The following is a 21142-nucleotide window of genomic DNA, read 5'->3' on the forward strand; positions in this document are numbered from 1 at the left end:
AGCAGAAGCAGGCAGCTGGTATTCTATCGGTAATGGAGTGGCCAGTGCAGTCATCAGATCTGAATCCCATTGAGCAGTTGTGTGAGCAGCTTGACCGTATGGTACGCAAGAAGTGCCCATCCAACCAATCCAACATGTGGGAGCTGCTTCGGGAAGCGTTGGGTGCAATTTCTCCAGATTACCTCAACAAACTAACAGCTAGAATGCCAAAGGTCTGCAATGCTGTAATTGCTGCAAATGGAGGATTCTTTGACGAAAGCTAAGTTTGATGTAAAAAAAAAAGTCTTATTTCAAATAAAAATCATTATTTCTAACCTTGTCAATGTCTTGACTATATTTTCTATTAATTTCACAATGTATGGTGGTGAATAAGTGTGACTTTTCAGGAAAACACAAAATTGTTTGGGTGACCACAAACTTTTGAACGGTAGTATGTATATATATATATCAGTGGATATACATGTGGATATAGCATAGATAACTTTTTTTTATCTAGATTGGAATTAATCTAGATTAAAATGGCTCATTTGAATCAGAATAACAATTACTTTATTATTAATTAATGTTTACAGAAGAGAGAAAAAGAAGATTGTAGGTACAAATAAGATATAAAAATAAAATAAGATAAGGTTGACATGTGTGTGCTACCTAAATAATAAGTAAATAAATAAAAGTAAGCCTTGGAACAGGTTTCTCAAGCCAAGTGGCGCATTAGACCAGGAACTCATCTGTTGTTTTCCAAAGTGCATCACAGACTGCTTGAAAAGGCTTTTCTACAATGATAACTGGTGATGAAAAAAATAATATTCAATAAAATATATTTGTGTTTAATAACTGTTTATTCACATAAACGCAAATTCTGAACTGACAGCCTACATACTAGGTCATGGCTCTATTTCTCCTTTTTCCACCAGTCACTCAGGCAGTCATTTTAATGTCCTGTGAGGCTGGAGTAGCAGCAAGGGCTGCTGGGTAATGTCAAGATGGGGAAAACATCACCATTTTATCCTAGTTTTGTGTTAACCTCTAAATATCAACCTCATTTTAGGAAATTCTCATACCCAAATGGAAAAGCAAATAACTCAGGAACTGTAAGCTTGAATTTCATGTGTGATACATTATTTGAAAGGTAATCCCCCTCTAGTTTCCGAATATATACATGAAAATTGGGTGAGTAAAACACCCAAGCTGCATCAGTTTAAACAAGATTTAAAGTTATTTTTTTCATTCTCGAAAATAGGTATTTTTTGAACAGCAGTTATAAAGATGAGCTTGCCTGCTTGTTGTGGCTGCTTTGTCATGGTGCATTTTGACATGCTGCCTTATCTGCTATAATTGTGCATTGGTGCTCACTGTGTCCATAAAATGAACTAGGTTGTTGAATTGTGGAGAATCTAAGCTTTCCAACGATGTCTAACATGTCTATATTGGTAAACATTTTACCAGTGTAATTTTCATGCATTCTGAATTATTATTTGTAAATGTTTTGAGAGGTTAAAGAGGGTTGTTTATGTTGGTAGTCTGTTCATACTAAGCTAACATTATGTTCTGGAGGTTGCAGCTCTAAAGGGCTGGTTATACTCCCGCAGCAGTGTGTCGCAGTGAGCTTGACGCAGGTATGATGCAGACATTTTTGATTTATGCTCAATATTGAAGCGTGGTCTGCGCTATGTTACTTCACAAAAGGGGAAAATCAAGTTTTTTCCAACAACGGAAGGACATGAGGGCCAAAAAGAGCAGGGATACAGGTGGAAAAGAGTCCCAGCGTTCTCGCACACCGCGTTCTTCTAGTCCAACTTCATGAGTCAAATAAACAAAACAAGCCGGTAAGGTACCAAACGGGAGATACGCATAGTGTAGAGCAGATGTAGATTTAAGCAATCAGAGGCCTCTGTCTGCGGCACTGTCTGTAGTCACCTACAGTTTGGAAGAGCTGCAGCAGAGTGTCTGCGGAAGGGACGGGGACGCCTCTGTGTTCACTGAGACGTTTCACCAGTTGAATATACGGGAACAAGCATTTCCTGGTATTTTGCATTGCATAAAAAAAGAGCATCGTTGCTGGACCTTGGATTTAGTGTGAGTTACTAACTGCTGGCAAACACGCTACAATATTAAGGAGAAAGTCTTCATCAATGTAGACTCAGCTCCAAGCCTAACTTTGAGAATAGAGTAACGTGGATATTTTGTTTAAAGCAGCACATTAACGCTGATAATGGCCCACCACTAATATATATATATATATATATATATATATATATATATATATATATATATATATATATATATATATATATGTATATATCTTTTTTTTCATATATATGAAAAATTTGGCAAAAACGCTGGCATACGTTCAATAACTTGTGGGTACATTTTGTATAAGCTATGAACATGCTGACACACGTCATCATGCGGCAAGTATTTTGAATTTCGTATGCCAGGGTATGTCATCCATGGACCATAAATTATAGGTAAGTTATATGATCATTGACATATGTTAAGTCTAACGTATCTAAAACCTATGAGTAACTTGTGTATAACTTATGCCTGACTTATCAAGAACTTATCTCCAAGGCATATCAACGTATTTGACGTGTTCCAGACGACCGCTGAACGTGTTTTCTAACTTATAACTACTGTATAATGGCATATTGGCTGCGTTATGGTATAAAAGGGGGTTCACAGGAGGAAAGCATCTGTACTCCTCCAGTCTGCATCCCCATCATAGGCTGAGCGAGAAGGTGAGTGTGATGGATCCCCCCTGCGTTCACGCCCATGGCCCCGACCACGGGTGGTAAACAGCAGCTAGGTTAATACCGCTATCAACAACATCTTTTTATGCTTACCAGGCTCTTCCGGGCTCATCGCTGCTCCTGAGGGGAGCAGCTTTAAGTGATGCTTCGTAATGCCCATGAAATGATGCACAAGCATCTCGGCATTATGCTGCCATGCGTTATGCATAAGCTAGGCTGTGCACATGCCAGCATTTTAGGAGATTCTGGGTTAGGACATCAGGCAAATGCCGTCTAAATGTCACAAGGGCTTTAGTCATAGAGCTTTTTCATGGGTACCGAGTGTTACCTACCCGAATAAGTTCAGAATAATCAAAATGTTTGTGGAAACAGGAAGCTACTAATTTTTTACTCATGAAAGGTGATGAATTGGAAGCAGGAGGTTCTTTCTTGATTTGCACCCTCCATTCATATTGGTGTTTATCTTGCATCACTCTATAGAGTGACACTGCTGAAAGGCATGCTTTGGTTTATGACCTACTTAGTTTATGTGTTTTTATTTTTCTCAACAAACATCCTTTTGTGACATCAAAGAAAAATCTAAAGAGATAAACAAAAATAAACATAATCCTAACATCCAGCAAACAACTTCTGATCTGAAAAGAATAACCAATCAACTCCTGCAGTATACTATATAGTCAGTATGGTCTGAAACAGTTGGACCATTTTCACTTGAGGGATTACCTGATTGCTAATCTCTGTTGTTTACCAGAGTTATTCCCTGCTCTGCATCTGCCTCAGGCCTCAGCCTGTGAGCTCAGTTTTTCGCCTTTGAACATCCACTAGCTTTGCTCCTCCCTTACTCGTCTCCTTATCTCTGGGAAAACCAGCCTGTGTTGCTGCCCACATGTCGGCTCTGCTCATTCATCTACAGACACTAGAAAAGAATGTTCTGCACCAATTCAGATGTTGACATCCTGGACCTATACTCGTTACAGCAATTCGTTCCAGCTCTACCTGGACTGTTCAGTTCCTACCTCACTTCTGTGAAGGCCTTTTTCAAACCACAAAAGCTTTTTGAAGGTGAAAAGTTAAAGGTAGACATATAAAACTTCTACAGTCAAACAAAAAAGGTAAAAAAAATAACTATTATGTTCTGATTTGTTTAAAATGTTTGTAAGCAAACCTTGCTTCAGAGGACACAGGGTTACATGATCAGAACCGAAAATAGTTATACTTCTTTTTTAATCTCCCACCTGAACATCAGTAAAAAAAAACAACCAACCAACCAAAAAACTAAAAAAAAAAACTAAAAAACACAAAACAAAATAAGAACAAAAAGCACTCAGTGTTGATCCAGACTCTAATTCACCAGTGGCAAATGACTAACTGTGCTAGATAAAAGTCTAACTCATTTTTTTTCTTTATTAGTGGAGCTGTTGGTTTTATACATCAGTGATCTGACAAGGGTAAAAGGAAAATGGGATTGCATGCATCAACCAGCCTGGAGTTAAACATTAAACCCAGGACAGCTGAGCAGAGGATTGGAATGGCTGCTTTACCACTGAGACATGTGATGCACCCATCTAGAGGTTCAATTTTTAAGGTTTAATTGCGCTGTAAGAGCCAATCTATATTCAGAGGGTTTATCTAGTTAGAAACAAAGTCATCCTACAACAGTTTCACCTGTATACAGCCATGACTTACCGTAGAGGTACTCTGTTAATTATGCGTCTTACATCAAGGATATTCTTCAACAAACCTTTTAAACCGACATTATTTATTCCTCTGTCTCTGTTTTGAATAAATATTCTTATTAAATCAAATTGTTTTATGATAATTTTTATTTGCTTCCTTTTTCTAGATTTGTGCTTTAATATACTGGCTACTGCATAATATACTGGCTATACACTGACATAGCTGAAATTGGGGGTTAGATCTTTCCCTCAATGGGTATTCCAAGGACCTAACTGAATAAAAATATGTTTAATACCCTTAAAAACTCCCTACAATGGATGGGCCAGGTTCAAATCCTAATATAAAATTATACAGGAGCTCTGATCAGGTCCTCGTGTTCATGTGGCTCAAAAACAAAAACAGAAAGAAAAAAAAAACAGGCTTGATTGTCTTGGGACTAAAACAAATCTGCTTTACTCACAGCCTTGTTAAATTCTGAAGCCCTCTGAAAGCATCGGGACTCACATCTTGAATATTGTTGTGCTGTAGATATCTACAAAAGAAGCACACGAGCATCTTGAGGGTGATGAATTAATGAGGAAACAAAAACAGACAGCATTGCAAAACCAAAATTTGCTTGTGCTTGTAGAGTGAAGGAATTCTAAATCTATAAAGGAAGGTCTAAATCCAAGGGTAACATGTCAAAACCAAGTGTTACAAATACAATGTTATGGTGATTTTCAGCACTATAGTTAATTTTCCAACCAACAGCTGTGTCTGAGTATGTGGTACATGTAAATACTGAATAATAAACAATCTGTTTAAACCAACAGAGGGCCAACCGTCCAAAGCAGCCAAACTGAATCTGGCAAAGAATCAGACCTGTCCTCGCTCTGACATCTTCAGGGACGCTGTACAAGCTTGATAAATAACAAAAGTCAGCTTCTGTACATAAAGCTTCATTGCCAGCAGGCCCTATGGTCCTCTGAGTCTTTTGTTGTATCTTCTGCACATAGAAAATGACGGAGAAAGACAAAACAGATCATAAAAACTCACAACTTCTGAAGGCTTTGGTAGATGAAGAATCCTTTTGCTTTCAGTCTCTGAAGTCTGTTCTTTTGCAAAGACCTATGAGAAATGCAGGAATTATGGTTACATTACAGAAATAGGTTATTTTGCAGCCAACTTTATAGACCACAAATTCCAGCATATTCTGCAGGGCCTTCATCAGACATACCAACTCAAAGCAAAGTGGCAGGAAAATAAAACATGATTTTGACGTTTTGAACATAAAAATAGGGCACATTTGTTATTAAATAGATTACTCCCTTTTTGATTATTGCTTTAAAGAACCAGCATTTGTTGCCATTCAAATCTGAAGTACATCTCTTTCAGATTTGCACAGCAAGATAAACAAAATGTTGATCTACTTTGCTAAACAGCCAAAGCTTAGTCAGTTTTGATGGAAAACATCTGTGAGCCACTGTGTTGACATTTTACCACAGGTTGAATTTGACTTTGGACTTTGGGCCATTCTAACATTGTGCTGTTTCTAGGTGAAGCCACTGATCTCTATTTATTCATTGGGTTGTTAATAGCCCGAAAAAGTGAAGTCATCTGCCGCCATCTTGGTACTCCCCACTCTCACTGGGACACACCATAAAAATGCCTACATGTGTAGCATTTAGCTGCAAAAACAAGCACTTTGCTGGCTCTGGGAAGACGTTTCAAAGGTTAGTGGATATATTAACCAAGAATATGCAAAATATGATAAGGGATATCGCAACTGGCCCACCTTTACAGGTACTTGCCCCTGCACCATCTGTGGGCCAGTGGCATTGCTCTCTCTCTCTCCTTCCCTCAAGGCACCACTAGGTCTCTGTGACTGGAATAGGAGTTGGGTAGGTTCAGCAGGTTGTCAAATGGGCACCCCCCTTCACTGATATTTCGTTGATTTAAGCCCATGACACCTCGGAGGGGCTCAACGGCACATCCAGCGTCCTGGACCTACCCCTACTGAATGCCACCCAACTCTATATTCAGTTCTTCGTTTACTCAGTGCTTTGGTTCTGCCAGCGCACCTCGCGCTGCATCCAAATCCAGCGAGATGCCTCCTCAGCCCGCTTAGTGGCGTTGGCTACAAGCCTCTTCCTGGCCAGCCCTTCAATTCCCAGTAGTCCAAGGGCTCTCCAAAGTGACCATCCAGCAAAGCCTCTGCAGCCCACCTCCACTGGGGAGGTCTTCCAGGTCTTCCATCCATTTTGCTGACTCTCTAGGATGAGGGCTTGGTATTTATTGAGCTTACGCTCATAGGCCTCCTCCATCCTCTCTTCCCAGGGGATAATCAGCTCGATGAGCACCACCTGCTTGGTACCTTTAGACCACAGAACAATGTCTGGTCTCAGGCTAGTGTGGGCTATCTCCTCAGGGAATTTGATCTGCTTCTTTAGGTCTGCCCGCATCTCCCAGTCATTTGTTTCTCCTGCCCTGGTAAAATGTATGAAACAAGGCCCTTTGGACGATAATCGATATATACGCCGATGTATCCTATAGTACAGTATTTATCATAACATTAGTCTGGCTATCTCGGACCGATTTGAAGACATTGACCAAGTTAGCTTCGAAACTGTGGCTAAGGTTTGAAAATCAAAAGTAGAGTAAATGGAAAGTAATTCACTGTGGCATGTCAATGTGGTAATTTTTGATTAAATGGATAATGCTGTCATTTTTCTAGTGTTTGGCATATTTTCCATTTGAAAGAGTCATGTGTCATATTGCATGTTATATTGACAAAAAAAATGTCTATGTATATTTGAATGTGAATTTACACTAAATGTGCAAGTTATGTTATAAAGGTATTCAATCACTGGATACTGTATGTGTGTGTTTGTGAATACATACTTGCATGTATAGTATATGCAAATTGTCAGAATCTTGTAGCAACTATGATGAAAAAAATAAAAGTATGAATTTGATGTTGCCTGTTATTTTGCCAATTATGTGAATTTGCTAGTGTAGAAACTGAAGCTCTGCGGAGTTATTAAATCGATTCACTAATTTAGCTCTATTGTACATCTATGTCAGATTTAAAGGCTAATGCACTGACACAGCATAAAAGTATAAGTCATCATGCATGCACAATTTGCAAATGTGCATGCATGAGACATGTACATGTAATTCAGTCTTGATATACAATCTTGAAATCATATGTAATATTTAATTAACATAGCAACGTAATTAATACATGTATAATACATGTACATAATCAATTTAGCATCACTTTAATGTCTTTGTGATGGATTTATTTTTAGTCTTAAGCCCCCCCTGAAAATGAGAAAATAAACATTGTTTGATGCTGCTGCACATATATTGTTTACATTGCGACCAGTCTAAGTAGGGAGTACCAATATGGCGGCTGGTGACTTCAGTCTACCCTGTACTACCAACGGCCTATCAGCAATCCAGTGAATAAATAGAGATTAGTGGGTGGAGCTCTGTCTCAGTTAAGTAAGTTCTTAAGTGAGTAAGTACAGCGGATTAATTAATTAAGTGCCCTTTATTGACAAAACCAGCACTTTGCTTACAGAAAACCACTGAAACAACAATAAAAACAACTAATAAAAAGAAGAAAATGACAATATATAACACAATAAGAAATCAAATAAACAAAAGACCCCTTTCAATACAAAGTTCTTGATAGCTTTTAAAAGGTCCCACAGTGTCAAGCAAACTGTCTCACAGCGTTGGTGCTGTGGACTGAAAGGTTCGGCCATCCTTTGTCTTTAATCTGGTGAGTGGAACAATTAACAGATTCTGATGATCCGAACACAGGGAATAAGAAGCAGTACATTTTCTTAGATTACATAGGTAATATGGGGTATAGCTGTTTAGTTTTCTGCTTTGTTGTAAGAGAAAAAGCAATTCGCAGTCTCATCTGATTAGAGATTAGAGTACCTTCCAATACATGTTTGATGGGTCTCCTATATGACCTTCTGCAAAATGCAAAACATAATTCCAATAACTATTCAAACTGAGATTAAAATTATCCTTGCGTTAAAAAGGATTAATATGAAAGGATTTTTTTTTGTATATCCATTTAAAAAAGAGACAATGTTCATTTCACATTCTTGGCACAAAGGCCCCCCTTCTTTTAAAGTATACATATGCCCTTTGAATAGGCTAGGGTAATACCTCAGGCAAGCAGACATTAAAAAATGATTTTTCACACACAAGCACAAACAGACTAATAAATAATGAACTCTTACATCTTTTTTACACTTGTTTAGCAGTGAGAAGCCCATAACTCCGTAAACAATGCACACAAGGAATGAGGCTGAGATACCTTATAAACTCAGCTTTATTCAGAGACTTGATATCCTCCAGTTCATTCTTTTGTTGCCTTCAGAGCTTTTAACGGATTAAAACATGATTAAATTGTCATTTCGTTACTTGCAGTTATACCGGGCTCTTGGAGGTGGTAGGTTAATAGACTTTGGGGAAATTAGAACCCAATGTTCTTTGGTCCCCTTGTTCAAAATTGAAAGCAAATTTGAAAATGACACTTGAAAATGACACTCTAACACATTATCTTAATGGTTTTTGCACAAAGAACATCAACAGACATGCTTCTGTTATGGACGGAATTAACATACCTATATCTTGAAGCACTACAGAATAGGAATTCACACTTGATACTGTATGTTTTATCTTTTTAATTTTCCAACACAAAAGTATTTCTGTTACCATACTAGTCTATACAAAAGATTTCCACTACAATGTCGCCTGCACAAAAAAAGAACGAATAAAAGAACTGCCTGTTTGCCAGCTTTGAGCTTCAGCCCAGCTGAGATATTCCTACATTTCTGCCCTTTCCTGCAAAAATACTTGCTCTGCATGGCATTTTGCTACGTGGACCAAGACATACGCTCTGTTGCTCTTGGCTGCATTCAACATCTGTTAAATGTGTGACAAGGCCAGTATGAGAGCCCCTCACATCCTGAAGATACAGACTCAGCTATTAAAAAAAAAAAAACTAACAAAGGTTGAAAAGAGAAAATTGCATCCTTAACCTGCTCAAAATAGCCCAAACAAAAATCTGTGGATTCACAACTTTTTCAAAATAAGCACAGTCCAACAGAGCAAACAGATCAATTACTGTATTTGACAGCAGTTATACTTCAATACACATTTTCCAGTGGGTGTGTTGAGCATAGAACATCAGCAGATCTGACAAACATCACATTTATGAAGCTGAGTATATATGATGGAATTGTGAAATATAAGAGGAGCATGTTCCAAATAACAGCTATACAAAGTTCAATTAGTGAACTCTTTCTATGACACATCCGGGGTCAAACAAGTGGCACTTATTTAAGGACAAAGGTATCAGTTATTAAAGATTATGCAATAAGTGCATTTTTTTCTAGAATATTTTCAAATACATTATTCAAAATGCAACATATATTTGATAAAAAGGGAATTCTCAGCTAAAATTATTATTAAAATTTAATGATGAGTTCCATTGTGATCTAGTAAGGTTTAAAGTTATCATAATATTCTTTAATGATGAGAAGATGCAAACATAAAGCCAAGCTGTCAGAAATAAGCCACCAAAGTCCTACTGTTAATAAGGTAACCTACTTACAGTTAGCATGAGAACAAATGGACTAGCTTATAGAGGAATGGTCCAACAGGCCACGTTTTCATTTAAAATTCCTATTGTAATGTTAGAGTTAATAAACTGTATTTTCCAACATTTTCATTTCCTTTTTATGCTTCAGGTTTCATGGATAGATGACAACAAAATGGGAACGTTCTTTCACACATTTTTGTGTGGCAATCATAGCTATTTTGGGGAGGCTTTGTGGCTTACTCACTCCTTTAAAAGGCTATTATTACTTTGATCACAAATGTAGGTCTAGTGGACAGAGATCAGAGCTAAGAGTGTTGTCTTTGCTTTGTTCATAAATGCAAAACTGAAAAACACGGCATGAATTCAGTGTTCTGCCCCTTTGCATTGATACTTTTTAAAATAAAATCTCACTGAAATTAGATTTGTCCCATGATTTTATTTCCTTTATTTACCACATGCAGAATGTACACCATTTTCCATCAACCTTGAAAAGCTTCTCTGCTTTTTCATCTTTCTCAGCTAAAGAAAAGCATGATTCTCTCTCTACAATCTTCTGCTGCATGTTCAAGGTGTTACTCAGTGTTCATTTGCAGGGCTAAAAGACTTAGGTCTTTTCTGACCACCATCAACACCTTTTTTCCAATCTTTGCTATCTCGCCTTTGGTTTGTGTCAAAATTCAAGGCTTCTTTACCTTGTTTGGCACTTTTTTGCAAATATTTGTGGGTCCATAAGTAGCAAATGCAGCAAGTTCAGAGTCTCAATTGACATTCTGATTAAGACTTTGCTTGGCCAGTCTTTTACCTTTAGGCGGATGACTGTGTCCAAGTAGGTTTGCAGTTGTTACGAACTGTGCAGCGATATTTGCTAGCACTAGGTAACTCTGTCATATGTTAACAGGCTTTGTATATGCATTTATTTTCTAATCCAAACTTTCTTTGTATCCCGTCTGCCGTGGTCATAATTTTCTAACGAACCTCTAAGGCCTTGAGATAACAGCTGGATATATATGACTATTACATTTTACACAGCTAAACTTTGTTTCCCAATAAGGTGACTACTGTAGCTTTGTTTTTAATTTTTTCTAAGAGGTAGTCACTGAAGAGGGGCCACATAAAAATACCCATCTCCAATTTGGACTTAAAATTGCAGAAAGTTGTTTAAAAAACATGCCGATTTTTTGTTCTACGTTACAATTTTTTTTCGACTGTTTTCTATCCCAAAAAGTAGGATATTCTAAACTGTATTGTTATATGGGGAAACAAAGCCAGAATAAATGAAAGTAGAGACATTTGGCTGTTAAGTAGAGCTTCACATCTGGAGAAAAGCATAAGCAACACACCTGGCAGGAATGGTCAGCCATGACTGGGGACTAAAAATGATTTGAGCTTGTTTTGCAGCCACAGTATCTGGACACTGCTGTCGTCATGAAGCCCCCCTGTATACCAAAATATTCTCGGGTCAAATCTGATGTCTGTCTGTCAACTGGAGCTCAGGCTCAAACTGGGTCACAAACAGGAAAATGACCTTAAAAAAACAGCAGCAATTTTAAAATCATGTCTGAAAATGTGACCTCGTCAAGCCTCTGACCTTAACCTAATTGAAACGCTGGGCTGGGACCGTTAGAGAGCTTTGACAGAAACAAAATAAATGTCCACTTCAACTTTTCAGGCTTCTCATAATAGATTGTAGTGTTTACCTATAGGATTTTGGTCTTTGGGGATTGTGATGACAGAAAGAAACTATTTTAAAATGTATTGATCTTCTGCACTGCATTTATGTGCAAAAATAGCTGCCTCATCATTTATTTATATTTTATGGGGTTTTTCTCCATCTTAGACTTCTTCAATAACTTTATCTCAGTTTTGCGCAGCACTCACACATGCAGACTTCTTCCTGATTTATCTTTATTATTTTCTTTATCTCTAAAATATATTTTGTCCACCTGCATTTTTTATGTTTTTTTTTTTTAAGTGTCCTGTCTGGCAATGTGGCAATAAGAATAATTGTCTTGATGCCAAAAAGAGCCCAACAGATTTTACTTTCACAAGTGGAGCAGTGGGGCTATTGCTATAGTGTTCCGCTTGTTTCATGCATATAAATTGCTTTATTATAATTATGAAGGGAGTTTTACAGATTATATGGACACTGCAATGTAAGTAGAACAGGAAAGGAAAAACAGAAAAAAAGGAGAAAAAATGGGAAGCATATTAATTATCTAAAACAGTCACATAAACATAAACTGTCATCGATGCTTTAAAGACAAGGCAGGGAAACAAAGGAATCTTGAGCCTAAAAAGTTGTTCTAAAAGTTTCTTTTCAGTTTCAATTCCCTTTTTTCCTGTTTTAAAAATACTTTCCCTTTGAAAACTGTTCTTTTTGTTGTGTTTTTGTCAGTTTTAAATAATGTTTTTTTAATTTCCATAAAAAAATTTTTTTTGAACAATCTTCATGGCCCCAACTGGGTCCTCTATATGTCTCAAAATTCACTCTTAGACATTTCATATCACATGCAGTTTAATAAGGCAGCTGCACAGGATAATATAAAGTCAGTTCCCTGTCGAGAAGTCAGGGATGATTTATTTTCATATTAAAAAAATTTGAAATTGGAGTATAAATAAAAAACTTTTAATTGCATTAAGATTGAAATCAAATAAATAAAGATTTATTTTTTAATTAGCAAAATGAACCAACTTGTGTTTAGACCCTGCATGAACATCCTCTGCATAAAGTGAACCAAGGTCTGTACAATACTAGAAATTGCTGTTTGCAACGCTCATTGCCAATTTTCAAAGAAACGTGGTGAGAAATGCACGCTTCAGTGACTGGCTGAAACTGTCGCTCACAACACAAATACACCTAAAATTGCGCATGCACAGGAAAAGAAAGCTACCTAGCAACGTAGGACGGCCTTACGTAAACATATCACCAGAATGATTGACAATTAGGAGGACCACATATTTTGGTGATCGACCCGGAAAAAAAAGATCCTCCACTATACCTTTAAACGTATTTCAGCCTAGCAATATTTGGCCCGACCAATCACAACGTTGGAGGTGAGAATTTACGATGTGTCACTCTCAGCTCTTTTCTGCTTTTCTGATTGCGTAACAGCAAGATGCTGAGTGTAACAGAGCAATGTTTTTATGAAGCCCTACAGAAATTGAGCGTGTCGCTTGCAGTTTTTGCATCACATCTGAAGTTATCTGATTGGTTATAACCTGATGACGGTAACCCTGTTATTCCCAACCTTTGAAATCAAGCTCTACCACCTCTTTTCCAAACGGATGTTTTGTGTTTATGTTGTATTAGTCTGTCGGACCAGGCTAGTAAAATACACTTTCTTTGACAAACAATGAGGAAGAAAATAAAATAACATATGCAAATGTTTATCTCGAAGACTCGGTTACAAGTCATTTTATTAAACAGTAGAAAAAGTGAACACATTTGTCAAGGTAAAGCTGTTTTGTTCCTTTGTAGTAAGTTGCTACAGCTATGACACGCCCTAACTTTCTAACACCCCATGAATTCTCTGAGGGCAGACATCTATGACAACATTTCCACTAAAATATGACAGTGAAAGCTTTTGATGAATGACTTGCTGTGTATTGCTTGATCTTTATAAAACTGCTAAAAAAAATAAATAAAATAAAAACACCCCTCAAACTTAAGGGGTGATTTTCTACTCACATCTCAGTGACATTTATTGCCACAACAGGGATTTCTCCAAGCTGAGCATGGTCACAGTACAGCTCCAGATCTCGGCACAGGCAGCGCTCAGGAATGGGGCCCAGCACTGAGAGAGGAGGCAGGAAAAGGACATGAGAGGACATGTCAATCAAATGGTCATCCTGCACAGTTATGGACAGAGCTGTTAGTAGAAATGACAACCTGCTGAAGAATGAAAGATTCACAATTAAACCACCAGGTGGAGAAACAATATTAGGAAGACTTAAAAAAATATTACATAATTAAGAAGTTAAAGACTTTTACTAACAAATTAAACTTGACACCGTAGGTATAGAAGACATTACAGAACCTTAAAAAGTTTTCTCATGAAAAGCATATTTTTACATAAAAATAAGACATAAAGTGAGTCATATTTAACCCAGAAGATGTTTTTTTTTAGGCAGCATTTATGAAAGTAATAATTAGAAACTGGTTAATATTTTTGATACGTGTTCTAGTATCCACAACTCAGTTGCTCCAAATAAAATGAGGCAGAAAAATATAATAGATCAGCGTTAAATAAATGACGGGACAACTATTGTGCAGTGAGAAGGTGATAGAAGGACAAACTCCAGGTGTCTTCAGGCTAGGATGTAGGTTTGATTTCAACTTTGGTAGGGACACTATTGGTCTGATGTCATTGGTCCTATGCAAAAATATGCATGCTCGTTTTTTTATGCTTGACGGGAAAATCAGGGTGTATTTTGTTTAAAGAGAAAAGCAGCATTTCCTGCTACATTTATACAAATTTTATAAGGACTACACACACTAGATGCTGTTTATCAATGACTGAAGCTTAACTGGTTCTTATGAATGAGGAATTAGGAATTTTTTCCACTTTGAGAAGATTTGCATTGGAAATAACCAGCGACTAAGACAGTAGGTAAATCTGTGCCTATTTAACAGAATATAGTCTAAATATGTCTGTTATATGTGGATTTATACTTTTTTTATTTTAAAGATATAGAATTGTGCAGAGGTAAATAGAGGTAAAACCCACTCTTTTGCTCTCTGTATCATGAAACAAAGCAAAATAATCGACTCAAGGGGCGCCAAATAAATGCCTTGTATTTACATGTGCCCTGGAGCTAGAAGAGGAACTGCTGATACTGTGCATTTAATATATTAACCTCACTCTACAAGTTGTACATCTAGGTTGTAGTTACTCTGTTTAACCCATTTCATGTATTTTATTTAGGGCTGAAACAATTCATTGGATTAATCAATTATTGAAATAATGTCAACAAATTTAGTAATCAATTAATCGTTAACTGGAGTATAGAGACTCTAAAATATGCCTTTAGCTCACAAAGCGACCCACTTATAGCATGAATTATACCAAATTGTAAAAAAAAAAATAAAAAAATATAGCATTTTAGATAAAACATGTTTTCGTCTGTCAATATTCTCCATCCAGAACTCCTTTACTCCTGCAACAACGCTGTATTGTACATTAAAAACATTTTATTCACATGTAATTGTTGATAGGGACAAGTAGGTTGGTCCAAAATTTTGGTAGGGACATGTCCCTATGGTCCCTATGCAAACCTTACGCCCATGTCTTCAGGAATCCTAAATGACTGTTATTCCAGATATCAGGGGGCTGTAAAGGCTGCCAGATCTGACTTCTTATTAAAACTGATCTCTGCAAATAGGAATAAACCTCAAGCTTCTTTTAATAGCTTTAATTCTGTTATTTAATCTTGTGTCACTGTTTGCATGGTAGCTTCTTTTAACCTGTGTCTTAGCTTCCTTCCTTTTTATTCCACTGAAAAAGTTGCAGAACAAAGGTCCTCCAATCCTCAACCTGCTTTAGATTAACCTTCTGTGTTCTTCTGTTTTTCCACCCGTTTGAGTTGCCTGTGTCTTATATTGTTTAAAGAAAATTTTCCCAAATATAAGTTCTTTTAGTTTTCTGATTGATATATTTTTTCATTGTTTTTTTTTTTCAGGAGACCATTCACATCACTGGGTCTAGTATCTTACACATATTAAAAACCTCTTTGCCGTTTAGCTGCATTCAAACATGGTTGTGCAGCCAATAATTAAAAAGAGGCCTCAACGTTCTTTCCAAGTATAAGCCAGTCTCCAAACTACCATTTTTCACCAGATTGTTAGAAAAGGCCAATTTTAATCACCTTCAGACTAAATGTGCATATGAAGAATTTCCATCATGTTTTAAACCCCCTGCATGCAACTATGACAGCACAAGTTATTTCTAATTGGATAAATAATCTTACATGAAAAATGCTAATTTAAAGAAAAACATGTCAGTTGCATTCCTTTAAATAATAAACAGAGAAAGTGCATGTCAGAAGATATATATTTTTTGCAACAGTTATCGCTGGTTGATGATTTTAAAATAGCTATTTCACAGCATGTTGCCAGTTGGCTATAAATATAGTGCAGCTTTACACCTGGCAGGTTATTGCTGGGTGCTCAGGCTTAAGAAGGGAAAAAAGATTGCAATATTTTTGCAACTGCATCTTAAATGTGTTGTTGCTGAATATCATTATGCTATATGCATTGATGAAAAGATTAGGAATGGGTCCTGAACAGAATCGCTATCTCAAGTTTGAGTTAAAGCAGAAAAATAAACAGATTGTAAAACTGTCAGACAGAATAATGAGAAAGGTAACTAACACCACCTGTTAGCCATAAACAAATGCCTTTGAATTAAAATATAGGGGCTGCAAATGTGCTTTGAATAAAAAAAAAACATCTATTTATATTCCTTATTCTCACTGCCTTAAGGTCTAGAAGAAGCCGAAGCTTCCATTTGAAAAACAAAAGAAATAGCTAATGAGCTGTAAATATAAAAAAAAAATGAGCCTACGCTTTAAAATGAATAAAGAGTCAACACTTCCTTTTTGAACAAAAAAATAAACAAAACAAAAAAAAGAAACAACACTATCTCAGTGTAGTTCTATAACACAATCTGATTGTATAATCATGTTTATTTTAAGCTTTGTAAAAAACACTGTGGACATTTGTTTCCATAATGCTATGATTATACAACATGCCTTTTCAAGGAAATAAGCTGGAACAGTCCAAATGTTCACCGATAATGCAGACAAAAGCTTCTCACATGCTCAGATTGTGGTACCATGACAGAGTAGATGGATGTAGAGGCAGCCAAGATTCACCTTTTTTTAAACATCAACATGTGAAGAAATTAAGCCTGAATAGAGGTGCTTCGAAAAAATCTGTGCGAAAAATTGTCAAAGCAATGAATGTTAAAAATACAGCAGATCCACATAAGGAAAGATGTAATAAAACATGAAGTGGGAAGTAAAAGGATTTAAAAAAACTAAATCCATCCTATTTCTATACATTTAGATTCCTTTGTGATGTTCATTTTTAGTTTCTAGCAGAAAACAGCGCTTTTGATCATTCTGTCAGCTGCACCACCATCCCAGGTTCCTCATTCTGAACATTCATGTGAAGTGGAGTTTCTATGTGCAAGTTGATTAAAAACATCCTGACAGAGAACCAGCATATGGTCTTAAAGTGTACACGTCCACTTTAAGACCAAAGTGTCAGATACAGAGAACCCCCTAACCTTTTTTGAGCATCACGATTGCTGATATACAGTCGGTGACTTCCAGTTTAGGCAGCACTAGTCCATGTGGCACACAGTAGCAGCTTTGCTGTAAAGAGAGAAGCATGCTGTCCTTCTGGTGAACTGTGTACAAACACTGTCCTTTCAGACAACAGCCCTGGAGCAGAGAACCGATGACAGTTTCCTTGCATATAACAGGGTGCTGCACTGGTTAGTTTTTCTTATTGTTATTGCCAAGATTTTAAGATAGAGCTGAGAGGAGAGAGGGAATCCAGGAGCAAATAAAGAAATAACACACAAATGTTTTTGTAAACGGACTAGTCAGGGGTTGACAACACAATACTATCACAATATAGCAAAGAAATCAAAACATTTTAAACTTTAGTCATTAAGCACTTTGAATACAAAAAGCTACTTTATTGAAGCAAATAAAAAATCTCCTTCTTATGACACTGAGCACCTATAACAATTAGAGCTGCTACTATCAGATAAAATCCTGAAACAACTGCAAAAAAAAAAAAAAACATTTTGGCATAAATCAAATTTTTTTTAAGAATCCATTTAATTCATATACCATTAATTTATTGTACATATTTGAAATATTCTATTGTTTTTCATATTTTTTAAGCATCATCATAAATTCATATATGAATACATATATAAATTGACATTCAAGTCTAGACATTTAATTTACTAAATATGTTTATGCCAAGGGTTTTTGTTGTAAAGCATAATACATCATTTACAATTTTTTATTCATTTATGAATATTTAAAAATTAAATCATTATGAAAAAAAAAACACATAGTGACATAGAGATCACACCCTTAAACTAAACCTTTGTTAAAGCATTTATTGATTGCATTAAACTATTTAGTGTTCTCTGTCTGTACTCTGTTAACTTGACCATTCAAAGTTCACCTAATCTATTAACATAGGGGGCATGTCTCTTGTTCACTGTACTCTGCATTAAGCGTATAGATGCTATAGATCGGCCTGTTTTCCAGTGTAGTCCTGTTTCTCTGACCGTGACTGGCTGGATGTGCTCTCTTCATCCTCTAACATGGGAGCTGGCTCGGAGCTCGTCTGCCTGGCTGTGTGTTTCCTGGACGGGGCCGCCTTTTACAGCTGCTTTTCGTATCTCTGCTTCTGTCTCTTTGAACCCCAGTTGGCCTCAGCAGATGGCCGCTCACACTGAGCCTGGTTCTGCTGGAGGTTTCTTCCTGTTAAAAGGGAGTTTTTCCTCTCCACTGTTGCTACAAGCATGCTCAGTGTGAGGGATTGTATTTGAGTCAATGAGTCGATGCAATCAACTGGTTTTCCTTAGATAGAAAACTTTGAATTAATTTGACTGTATGATCTGGTTGAACTGCAAAGTGCCTTGAGATGACATGTGTTGTGAATTGGCGCTATATAAATAAATTGAATTGAATTGTATAAATATCTAAGATTTAGTTCTGGGCTTTGGGTAGACCACTCTAAAAGTGAAATTTTTCCCATTCATTGATGGATTAAGATGGAAAAAGATGACTTGCTGTGGTGACAACTGAAAGGGAAAAGCTGAAAGACAAGAGAATCAAACTATTGTCTGATGTATTTTTCACACATACACACTCAGCCACTTTATTATATCCTAATTACTTGTTAACTCAAATTTCTAGTCAGCCAATCACATGGAAGCAATTCAGAATATTTGGGCATGTAGACTTGGTCAAGACGATCTGCTGCAGGTCAAACCAAGCATCAGAACAGCGAAGAAAAGGGGATTGAAGTGACTTTGAATTGGGCATGGTTGTTAGTGCTAGATGGAAGGTCTTTGCATTTCAGAAACTGCTGACCTACTGGGATTTCAATGCACAACCGTCTCTAGGGTTTAGAGAGAATGGTCCAAAAAAGAGAAATTATCTAATAAATATCCGGTGAGCTGCAATTGTGTCAGCACAAATCCCTTGTTGATGATAGAGATCAGAGGAGAAAGAGCATTCTGGTTTGAGCTGATGGAAAGGCAACACTAACTCCAAAAACCATTGGTTGCAACTAAGGTACGGTATGCAGAAAAGCATCTCTGAACCCAAACACACTGAACCTAAAACAGCAGAAGACCACACCAGGTGCCACTCCTTCACAACGATAACTGTGTGCCCAACCAGACTGATACACTATTTGTTTAAGGGCTATAATGATAGTTATTGGAATTTTTTTAACTGTTTAAAAAACAGGTTGTTGTTATTTATTTGAATTAAGCAAAGAAAGAATCAAACAAACATTATATGCAAGAAGATTTGAAATGACCCATGGTTTTAGTTTCTTCATTACACTGATCTTCAGCAATGGCAATTAGTATTCACAATCAAAAGCAATAGTCAGAAAAAACATAGGTTCCCCATTAAGGGATGTTAAAAAAAAAAAACCTGTGGTGAATTTCAAACAGGATAAAGGTCTGTGATTTTCTAACCACACTCTGAATCTGCTACAGTAATTTACAAAGGAGAGAGATTAATCCTACTAACATTACTGATGTAAAAACTTTCACTAACATTAACAAGTTAGATCCTAAAACAGTTACCACAAAAACAGTTTGTATGCAATCATAGAGTATATTTAATGAGTGGTATAGTTTAAAAGAAGCATTTAAATTTGTTCTTTTAAATCAAGTGGCATTTAAGCCTAACATTGAGTCCAATCTTAAATATGTGAAAAATAAATGCAATAACTTTATCACTGTCAAACGAGCCGGTGGCCTGGTCAACATAAGTGTAGGCAATTATGGCTGAAGGTCCGTTTATGCTAGAAGATTAGAGATTACAGCTGTTTATTTCATAATTGTGGTTACAGCAGCTGGGGAATCTTTTGCTGGCAATAAATGAGTTGAATTTTGGAGATAAACAGCTGATGGCCACAAATCCTCACTATGCAGTGGAGCATCTGCCAACAGTGGAAAGCAGCCAATTATTTCCTAGTTTCACAAAAAAAAAAACACACACAATAAAGAAAGAAGTAAATGAACAACCAAGCATGGTTAAACAGAGTTTTCAATTTCAGATGGCGATACATATTATTCACTGTTACATTATGATAAACTAAAAGTAGAACGCTGCAATTAGTTCTACTCTATTTAGACAGATCAATCTAACTCACAATGATTCTAAAAATAAAACAGAATAGATAAGAACATAATACAAGTTCTAGTTTTGTGTTTATCTTTACTATCTAGGATGAATGGAAACTATGCAGCTAAGTGTCTCAGGATACACAGATAAATATATGATCCAAACATGCACAGGACAACTCAAACATCCACACAAGATATGCACACACACATGCCAAGATTCACAAATGTACTGTATAGGGCTCTATAGCAGTGGAAAAAATACACAAACTACTTGAAAAATGGACTGTGCAAAAGAGAAAAGAGATGAACTGTACAAAAACAAGCCAGGCTTGGTTCTGAATGTTCGCCATTTGGAAAACAAATCACCAGGATCAGTAGCATTCTTCCATAAGAGCATGATAACTAGACTAACAATTTACAAGACCTGGCATTCTCAGAAGGTTAGCTGCTGCCCACTTTATCAATACAGTTATCTTTGTTTATACCTGTGAAGAAAACAGAAAAAATACTGTACGTCCTTAAGGTACACACAGAGGATGGTAGAGAACCCAAATATTTTAAGTAAACGCAGGACTTCTTCACAACTTAAACAAATTATTTTTTGTCTATTCTTATTTTTCGGGGGGGGTGGTTAAGGCACTAGTAGCTTGTGTTTTTTGGACAGTAGGCTTACAGGAAGGGGTTATGAGAGAGGGGGAGAGACA

The 21142-nt window shown here is 36.7% G+C and overlaps 1 protein-coding gene across 1 annotated transcript in view; it reads right to left on the reverse strand.

Moving 5' to 3' along the window:
* rxfp1 (relaxin/insulin-like family peptide receptor 1) overlaps positions 1-21142 on the reverse strand; it is a 141463-nt gene that overhangs the window by 20925 nt on the left and 99396 nt on the right. Inside the window, exons 4-6 of the mRNA XM_015385815.1 lie at positions 13727-13832; positions 5463-5534; positions 4888-4959 (exon numbers count right to left, since the gene is read on the reverse strand). Of these exons, the coding sequence (XP_015241301.1) occupies positions 4888-4959; positions 5463-5534; positions 13727-13832 (250 nt within the window). The remainder of the gene's footprint in view (positions 1-4887; positions 4960-5462; positions 5535-13726; positions 13833-21142) is intronic.

This window comes from Cyprinodon variegatus, unplaced genomic scaffold (genome assembly GCF_000732505.1).
Source record: "Cyprinodon variegatus isolate N-32 unplaced genomic scaffold, C_variegatus-1.0 Scaffold349, whole genome shotgun sequence".
In the NCBI taxonomy this organism is placed as follows: Eukaryota; Metazoa; Chordata; class Actinopteri; order Cyprinodontiformes; family Cyprinodontidae; genus Cyprinodon; species Cyprinodon variegatus.